This window comes from Drosophila montana, unplaced genomic scaffold, assembly GCF_035044405.1.
Source record: "Drosophila montana isolate Dmon_TW-CO22-7 unplaced genomic scaffold, ASM3504440v1 contig_3217_1, whole genome shotgun sequence".
NCBI lineage: Eukaryota > Metazoa > Arthropoda > Insecta > Diptera > Drosophilidae > Drosophila > Drosophila montana.
The window spans coordinates 236412-246417 of NW_026998097.1; the positions used below are offsets into that span (position 1 = coordinate 236412).

At 44.6% G+C, this 10006-nt stretch overlaps 1 protein-coding gene across 4 annotated transcripts in view; it reads left to right on the top strand.

Annotated features, from left to right (window-relative positions):
* Window positions 1-9219, top strand: part of Eip75B (Ecdysone-induced protein 75B) — a 114843-nt gene extending 105624 nt beyond the window's left edge. For all 4 annotated transcript variants that reach the window (XM_064689387.1, XM_064689389.1, XM_064689388.1 and 1 more), the window contains one exon: window positions 5051-9219. In XM_064689387.1, the coding sequence (XP_064545457.1) occupies window positions 5051-7555 (2505 nt within the window). In that variant the 3' untranslated portion in view covers window positions 7556-9219. The remainder of the gene's footprint in view (window positions 1-5050) is intronic.
* The last annotated feature ends 787 nt before the right edge of the window (window positions 9220-10006 follow it).

Here is a 10006-nt window from a genome sequence, read left to right on the forward strand (position 1 = left end):
TTAAGTCCAATTGGGACACCCAAATCCAATTCGAATCCCATTGGGTAGAGTGTAGTTCAGTTTAAGCAGCTGTTGTGGCTAAAGGTTGTCGCGTAGGCGAGTGTCAAGCACATTTCCGGGGCACATTTATTGGCATGCATAGATCAACAACAACAACAACAGCAACAACAACAATAGCAATAACAACAATAACAACAACAAACTAGTTGCTGGCGCGCGTTACTCATACGCCAAGGTGAACCAGTTTGCATGATTCTAAACCAGGAAATCAACGGCATCGCACGTAGACGCGTCTACACACAGCGCGCTCCGTCTTTCTGTTCTGCTATGCGGCAAGACCTCCACCTCCGGCATGGACAGAGACAGAGTTAGCCGCAGCCGCAGCCGCAGCCATAGATCGGGGCATTGAAGCGTCGCGCTTTGGGGTCAAGTTCTTGATGGCCCTAAAACGTTTGTTGTTGTGGCTTTTTCTCTTTCGACTTTGGCCAAAAGCTGTCAATGTCAAATGTGACTGACGGACTGACAAACAAATGATAAATGGGTTGTAAATTCTGTCACTGACTCGAATGTTGGTCTGTTTGGAACTGTTTGTCTATCCGCTTACAACTGACGTCATTGTTCAGGTGCGGGGGCTTCACACAGACAGATATCTGGGCTCACAGAGATACGGCGAAGGCCTTCAATTGTAGCCCATATAGACGATCAATTATAGAACTGGGATGCATTACGACTGGGAATATCCCAATTCTAATTGCATATTTCTGGAATTTCTCATTTGCGAGCATTGCCTGTTCCTATTTCCAGCAAAGCGGTACTTTTTTTTTAGAAGTGTAGTCGCCACATTTGCGGACCCTATATAGCAAAGCCCCTAGCATTATCGAACTGGACGATAAGGAAACCAAAAACCTACGTTAAGCCAAGCGAGAAACGTGTTCCGACAATAACAAAATACATTTCCGAAGCTCAAGGTCAAGCGTAGCGTCATTATTAATGGAACAAAATAGCCCACACACACACATGCATACTTCAAAGAGAGTGGGAAAGAGATGGCGAGCACGGCAAAGAAGGGGCGAAAGTGTTTAGATAGTCAAGCACATGTGGCGGCTGTTTAAATAAATTCGAATTAAACATTAACATAATCAAACGCTGGGGGAGGGGGGGTGACGGTGTTGCAGGGCTGTGCGCGTCTTTCTATTTGTTTTTGGCTAATTATCAGGCAGTTGCGTTAATGAGTGTGCGATAAGGTGCGCGGCTAGAGAGCGCGATAGTAAACAAAGAATTTCCATTGTCAAAGTCAAGTGCAAGGCTCTAGCAGCGACAGCAATGACTATGTAAGAGCTTTTTACATAGGCAAAGAGAGTCCAAAAACGATCAGGCTGAAAGAGAGAGAGACAGAGGGAGAGGGAGCGTGAGAGAGATGCGTCGCTGCCAAAAGAATAATTTGCACATGTCTGCAGCGTAGAATAATCACACACACACAAACACATGTATACATAGACACGCACACACTTAGAACGCTCGCATGCGAGTCGCGAGACGACCTTGTGGCGAGTTATTTTTTAACCTTGGAATGAATGAAATGGTTGTGCCTGTGTGTTGCTTTTTTTTGCGCATGTACGTATGTATGTATGTATGCATGTAGTTGATATGGGTATTATATATAGAACTACTTACGTATGTATGTATGTGAGTAAGCAATAATACTTACATAATAATATACATATAAAAATTATACAAATATGCATAGAGCTAGGCAGAGGCGGGCAACGAGCGGTTCGGTTCACTCGCGCACACTCGCAAATGTTAATGTAAATGTCATCAGCATGAGGAAGCGAATGCAAAAGGCAGACCACAACGACTGGCAACGGCACTTTTTACGACAAGCGCCGTCAAAGAGAGAGAACGTAAAACTAAAATGCCAACAACAATTAACACAACAACAAGCGTTATTAGTAATTTGTAATGCGCGAGCGAGAGCAAGCGCTGTGCGAGGCTGTGCCAAAAGCGAGGGCGCGAGCGAGATAGCGAGCACAACGACGCAGTTCATTTGAATAAGTCAGGTGGTTAAATTGCAATATATATTGCAATGCTTATAAGGAAGCGCCAGTCGCGCATTCTATGCAAAATTCTATTGAGTTATGACTGCACATGAGACAAGGCGGAAACGCAACAGCAAGTGCCAGGGCTGAAACTGAAGGGGGGAGCATTATTAGGATCGGTATTAAATGCAAAACTCATAATATAGCAATTTCTATACTGTTGATTAGACTTGGGATTGTATCAGCTACAAGAATTCTAGGAATTATTTTGGCAGCCAAAATTTAAATTGAAGGTCTTGTGATACGCATGACGGGCGGCATACAACAAGGGGGGATCTAACAGCAAGGGGGTAGTCATAAAGAATGTACACACACACACACACACACACACACACACACGCAATTAGTATTTTCGCAAACTATTTCCGCTTTTGCGCAAATGAAACGCAAATACAACAAGAAATATATTTTTATAAAATGATACGAATCCCATGCCGAAGGCAACGTTGACGACGACGACGACGCCGACGTCGACGTCAAAGAGCCGGCAAAAGGTGCAGAAAATAGAAAAGAAATGTCTTATCGTTGTTGTTGTGCCGGTTGCCGGCATATTGTTGTTGCTTTTGCTTGCACTTGACGAAGGCCAACATCGCGATGGGGCGGAGGATGGGAAGAAGGGAGGGGGTGCGACTATGGATGGGCCGGCATTTTGGGGCGCGAAATTTTCAAGGTTAATCAGACAAATTCAGAGGAAGTCTTCGACGTGTGCTCGTTGAAACAGAACGATTGTTGTACAGTTATAAACACATATGTACATAAATGTGCTTGTATGTGAAATGAAACATAATTTATAAATTAAGAATCAAGAGCAACAAGGCTGCCAGATGACAACTGGCGGGGAGTGGGAGTGGGAGTGGAAGGGGGTGCATCTGATTGGCACGTTCGCGTTTGTCTGGCGCGTGCATGTAATTCGAAACCCGGAAAGCGAACTAGCGAAATAACATGAACAGTGTTTGCAATAGACAGAACAACGGCAGCAATAGGGTCACAAACAGTAAGCGCGCCCTACCACTCCCCTCAGCCCTCAGCCCAACCCTCTCACACACACACACACACACCCACCCACCCGCAGCACCAACGACAATCTAAAAGCCCAACCGGCACACGCGCAGGCGAATAAAAAAAAAACAAAAAAAAAAAAAAACAGCGACAACAACTAGCCGGAACCTTGAACTCTGGTTCGTCGACCTTGGTGCTAATGTCAGCGACAGGCGACGAAAGCACAAAGCAACGGGAAGAAAAAATAACAGAACACAGCACAGAATTGTCAAAGTATGCGAGAGAGTTGGATAGTGCGAGAGAGAGTGAGCGAGAGAGCGAGCGAGGGAGAGAGGGAGAGCGCAAAACCGCCCCTAGAAACTAAAAACTAACCAACGCGCGCGCTGACGTCGACTGAGCTTTTGTAATAAAAAAGCTTCCAGCGAACGTATGAGGAAATGCGACGTTTGACGACGGTTGGGCAAGAGTTAGTTGTGCGAGGGGTGGCTGTGGGGCGGGGCTGAGTGTGTGACTGGGGGCGTGCGGAAGTACTAATAGTTATGATTATTGATTGCAGTTGGAAGTGGAGGTGGAGGTGGAGGCTAGGCGGTTCGGTGACCTTCGCGTGAATAGTGCCTATAAAATGCCGATGACGATGTGGGAAATGCAACAGTTTGCCTTGCCGCATGCTTAGCAATTAAGTGGGGCCAGTGGGGCATGCTACAGTAAACACAGCCTAAACTAGAACGCTTCGGTATTGATGCTTGCGCTTGCTTGCCTACGTTTTATAAAGTGAAAAGTTAATCAAGTTATTAGTAAAGCATATATACACAAAACCACATAGGACCCATATCCTATCCCTTCTAAAATATAACTAAGATTCAAAAAGTGAAATGCAACATCCATACACCATCATCAATACTCATACATACTCATCCATACACATCCATACACTATCCTGGGATTTGAACCACCAAACAGGAACAATTCGATATTTTGCAAATTATCTACCCTAGAACAGGGATTTGAACTAGCACCTGCTAAAATAGAACCATAATTGAGGACATATTTATTTACAAATTATCACCCCAGCACAATACAACATTAATACACCAATATCCAAACACATTCATGCTCATCCATACACACTCATAAACTATCCTGGGATTTGAGCCCGCACCTCATAAAAATTAATTACAAATTATCAACTCAGGACAATTCAACATTCGTACACCAACATCCAAACACATTCATACACATTCATACACATTCATACACATTCATACACATTCATAACATTCATACACATTCATGCTCATCCTGGGAGTTGAGCCAGCACCTTCTAAAATTTAATTACAAACTATCAACTCGGGACAATACAACATCCATACAACAACATCCACATTCATACACATCCATACACATTCATGCTCATCCATACACACTCATACACTACCCTCGGAGTTGAACCAGCACCTTCTAAAATTGAATTACAAATTATCAACTCGGGACAATCAACATCCACATTCATACACATCCATACACATTCATGGTCATCCATACACACTCATACACAATCCTGGGTGTTGAACCAGCATCTTCTAAAATTGAATTACAATTATCAACTCGGGAGAATACAACATCCATACATCAAAATTTACATTCATACACATCCATACACATTCATGCTCATCCATACACATTTATGCTCATCCAAACATTCATACATAAGCGTGGGATTCGAACCAGCACTCATCAAAAATGAACTCTTGAGAGTTATTCAAAAAGTGGGAAATATTTATTGTAATAAGCATGGGATATAGCTAAGAGCTAACAATATGACACACCAGCCTAGGATTTGAACCAGCAACCTGCTTAGACCAATGGGATCGTGGCGCTATAAATTTAGTTAGTAAAAACTTGAAAAGGAACACATGATTAAGCTCTTGAATATTATTCTTGTTTCATTGAAGGCCTGTCCGCTCAATCCCGCGCCCGAACTGCAGTCAGAGCAGGAGTTCTCACAGCGCTTCGCGCATGTCATACGCGGCGTCATCGACTTTGCGGGCATGATACCCGGCTTCCAGTTGCTCACCCAGGACGACAAGTTCACGCTGCTGAAGGCGGGCCTCTTCGACGCGCTCTTCGTGCGGCTCATTTGCATGTTCGACTCGTCGATCAACTCGATCATCTGCCTGAACGGGCAGGTGATGCGCCGCGACGCCATCCAGAACGGGGCGAATGCCCGCTTCCTGGTGGACTCGACGTTCAACTTTGCGGAGCGCATGAACTCGATGAATCTGACAGACGCCGAGATCGGACTCTTCTGCGCCATCGTGCTGATCACGCCGGATCGTCCCGGTCTGCGTAATTTGGAGCTCATCGAGAAGATGTACAGCCGCCTGAAGGGCTGCCTGCAGTGCATTGTCTCCCAGAATCGACCCGACCAGCCCGACTTTCTCGCCAAGCTGCTCGACACAATGCCCGATCTGCGCACCCTCAGCACCCTGCACACCGAGAAGCTCGTCGTGTTCCGCACCGAGCACAAGGAGCTGCTGCGCCAGCAGATGTGGAGCATGGAGGACGGCGATGCGGCCAGCAAGAGCCCAGCCGCCAGCTGGGACGCCATGGACGTGGAGGCGGCCAAGAGCCCCCTGGGCTCCGTCTCCAGCACAGAGTCGGCCGACCTGGACTATGGCACACCCAGCAGCACCCAGCTACAGCAGCAGCAGCAACAGCAGCAGCCGCAGCAGCAGCAACAGGCCGCCACACCGCCCCAGTCGCATCATAGTGCGCCCTCGGCGCTGGCCAGCTCCGCGCCGCTGCTCGCCGCAACGCTCTCCGGCGGCTGTCCGCTGCGCAATCGCGCCAATTCCGGCTCGAGCGGGGACTCCGGTGCTGCCGACCTGGACATTGTCGGTTCGCATGCGCATCTCACCCAGAACGGACTGACAATCACGCCCATTGTGCGCCACCAGCAACAGCCCCAGCCGCAGCAGCAGCAGCAGCAGCAGCAGGTGAATCACCATCAGCAGCATCCGCAGCTGCACCATCACCTGACCTCGGGCGCCACACGGTACCGCAAGCTGGACTCGCCCACAGACTCGGGCATTGAGTCGGGCAACGAGAAGAACGAGTGCAAGGCGGTCAGCTCCGGCGGCAGCAGCTCCTGCTCCAGTCCGCGCTCCAGCGTCGACGATGCGCTCGACTGCAGCGATGCCGCCCAAGCGGCCACAGCGGCGGGCGTTGCCCAGCTGAGCGTCTCGGTGTCGCCCGTGCGCTCGCCCCAGCCCTCGAGCAGCGCCAACCTGAAGCGCCAGATTGTCGAGGACATGCCGGTGCTGAAGCGCGTGCTCCAGGCGCCGCCGCTCTACGATACCAATTCGCTGATGGACGAGGCCTACAAGCCGCACAAAAAGTTCCGGGCGCTGCGTCATCGTGAGTTCGAGTCCGCCGAGGCGGATGCCAGCAGCTCGACCAGCATGCCGGCGCACAGTCCGCGCCAGAGCCCCACGCCCCACTCCGCCCACATCAGTGTGGTGCAAACGCCCCCACCAGCCGGAGCAGCAGCAGCAGCAGCAGCGGCAGCGGCCAGCAGTCAACTGCACATGCATCTGACACGCAGCAGTCCCAGCCAGCAGCAGCAGCAGCAACAACAACAGCAGCAGCAGCTGGGCTCCATGGCGAGCACGCACTCGGTCCTGGCCAAATCCCTGATGGCCGAGCCGCGCATGACGCCCGAGCAGATGAAGCGCTCGGACATCATTCAGAACTACTTGATGCGCGAGCCGGCGACAGCGGCCAGCAGCACAACGGGCGGCGGACGCAGTCCGAGCAGCCATTGCCCCTCGCCCTCGACCAGCTCCCCGCCGCCGCCGCCCCAGCAACAGCAGCAGCAGCTGCAGCTGCAGCAGCAGCAGGCGCGTTGGGCCACCACCAGCTGCCAGCAGCGACAGCAGTCCGTCTCGCCGCACAGCAACGGCAGCAGTTCCAGCTCCAGCTCCAGCTCCTCATCCAGCTCCACCTCCAGCAATAGCAGCAGCAGCGGCAGCGGCAGCAGCAGTTGTCAGTATTTCCAGTCGCCGCACTCGACCAGCAGCAGCAACAGCAGCAACTCCGTCTCCGCCTCCGCCACCTCGAGCGCGGCCACGTCCACGTGCATTGTGACGGCGCCGCCTCGGGCCTCGCCCATGATCGAGCTGCAGGTGGACATCGCTGATCCTGCCCAGCCGCTGAATCTGTCCAAGAAGTCGCCGACGCCGCCGCCGAGTAAGTTGCATGCGCTTGTCGCTGCTGCCAATGCTGTGCAGCGTTATCCAACACTGTCCGCCGATGTGACGGTCACCGCCGCCAGCAGTCCGGCTGTCTCCGCTGCCACGCCCAGCGGCACACCGCCCACCACCAGCAGCAGCAGCAGCAGCGGCAGCAGCACGCCCAGCGGTGTGCCGGCCGTGCACAAAGTCATGTTGGAGGCGTAAACTCCGGAGCTGAGCTGAGACTGAAGCGCGGGGCGTGGTCGAACTTTCCTTAACACTGCAGCAGCCACGCCCCTGCCCCCCCCACCCGCAGAAGGGGCAGAGAGACCACACAAAAGAAAACGTAATTTGATGCGGCGCAAAAAAGAAACAACAAATCCCACAAAAAGAAAGCCAGCAAAAAATACAAAAAATATATAAAAAAACAAACAAATTTAATTAAATTATTTTAACTTTAAAGAAATTCACAAACAACAAGAAAAAACAAAAACAATGAGCAAGTGTACAAAGTTTCAAAATGCATGCAATTTAAATGTTTAAACTAAAAGTTATTAACTAAAAAAAAAAAAAAAAGAAAAAACAAAAACAAAAACAAAACAAAACAAATTTGGACGCAGCTGCGTCGAGGTATTAAAATGTGGGCAAAGGCAACAATGCATAAAAACCATATATTTTTAGCAGTAACAAATGCAACAACAACAATAGGAAAAAGAAGAAGAAGAACAACAACAACAACAACAGACACACACACAAATGAAAATCATGTTATTTTCCCAGAGGTTTCCCTTTGCAGTCGCCAAAATGCTTTTCAAATTGATTTGTCACACGTTTTCCATTTTCTATTTTCTAAGCAAGTCTTTGCTTTTCTTTGCTTTTCTTTTCGTTTCTTTTCAATTTTCCGATGCTTCTTTTAATTGTTTTTTTAGTTTTAAGCACTTGTTGTACATACTATTGAAATAATATTTACATTTTAATTATAATTATTATTATTATTACTATTATTATTATTATTATTACTATTATTACTATTATTATTATATTATTATTATTATTACTACTATTATGTAGGCAAGCAAAGCGTTCAACTACTTGCTTTTTAAAAATGTTTTTTGAAAAAACTGCATATTTAAATCAATTTTTTTGTCTAATTCTTTGAATGCCCCAAAAGAATATAAAAAAAAATGGTGTGAACTTTTTTTTTTTTTGCGATCTCCGTTAACAAAAGCTGTTTTTTGACATGAGAACATGCGAGAGAAATTCAACTAAATTTAAGTTAAAAATTCAGTTTTTTTGAATTACAAATGTTTAAGATCATAAGCGTTTAACTTTATTGTTTTCTAATTTTAAAGACGAAAAACAAAACAAACAAAAAAACTGAAGAAAAACCCAACAAAAAATACATATACTTATACATATATGAAAAATGAAATCAAACACAAAAAAAAAAAAAACAAAAATAAATAAAAGAAATGCTTGAAGAGTTTTAGCAGCAAAAAACCCAACGTTAAACATATTTGTTGTGTACATAGTTAAATGTTAAATTAACGTATTTAAAATATAAAAAAAATATGCTTAAACAATTCAATGTTTAATTGGCGTCAAAATACAAAAAACAACAACAAAACTTAGCAGCTGATAAAAACTCTGCAAAAAATACAAAAAACACAAAAAAAAAATTGAATGAAAAAAAGAAGAATATTGATATAAATATTATTTAAAAGTAATATATACACTTGCGGTAGCAAAAAACTATTACATTAATTATACATATTATAATTATGCAGTACTATTATGATTATTCTAATTCTTATGATTAATTAATTACTATTTCTTGTGGTAAGCAACAAAAAACCAACAAAAAAAAAACAAAGAAAAAAAACAAAAACCGGCGCAGAAATTTGTATGTCAAATCAATAAAAGAAAATTGTTTTAAAAAAATATAAGAAAAATCCTTAGTTCTTATTATTTCACTTTTACTTTGGTATTTCAGTTTTTTCAGTTTTACTTTTTATTTATTTGTCCAAGTTTAGACCAAGGTACGGTAAGCTCTTTAGTTGCAAGTTAAAAAGATTTCGGAATTTGACAGTAGCTTTCATTTTTTAACTACCGCTTTGAATACTATTTGTAATTAATTTCCAAGTTTTGCAAATCGTATTGTATGTGCTTATATATGTATATCAAATTTGAAAAAAAAAACAAACGAAGAAAAATGAAAAAAAAGTATTGTTTTTGTATTTCAATTAAAGAGATTGACAGATGAATACAATAAGCATAAATTAATGAAATCTAAAATACATACAAAATACATATACATATACATATAATAAATATATTCTTTTAAAATTTATGCAAGAAGAAGCATCGTCGAATATTATGAGCAGGAGAAGAAGAAGGTTATAACAAAAACCATTAATAAAATATCACACTTCAATAATAATATATATAAATATATATATATATACATACATACATACATACATATATGTACATACCTATGTATGTAAAAATTTTTTGCGTGTGTGTGTGTGTGTGTAAAATTGTCCGTAACTTTTAGCAAGCAAGTAAACAAATGACAACAACAAAAATGATGGAAAAACAAAAGAAGTTATGTATGTATTAAAAAACGGAATGTTTTATGTAATAAAAAAAACACACACACTTTGTAGTGCACAC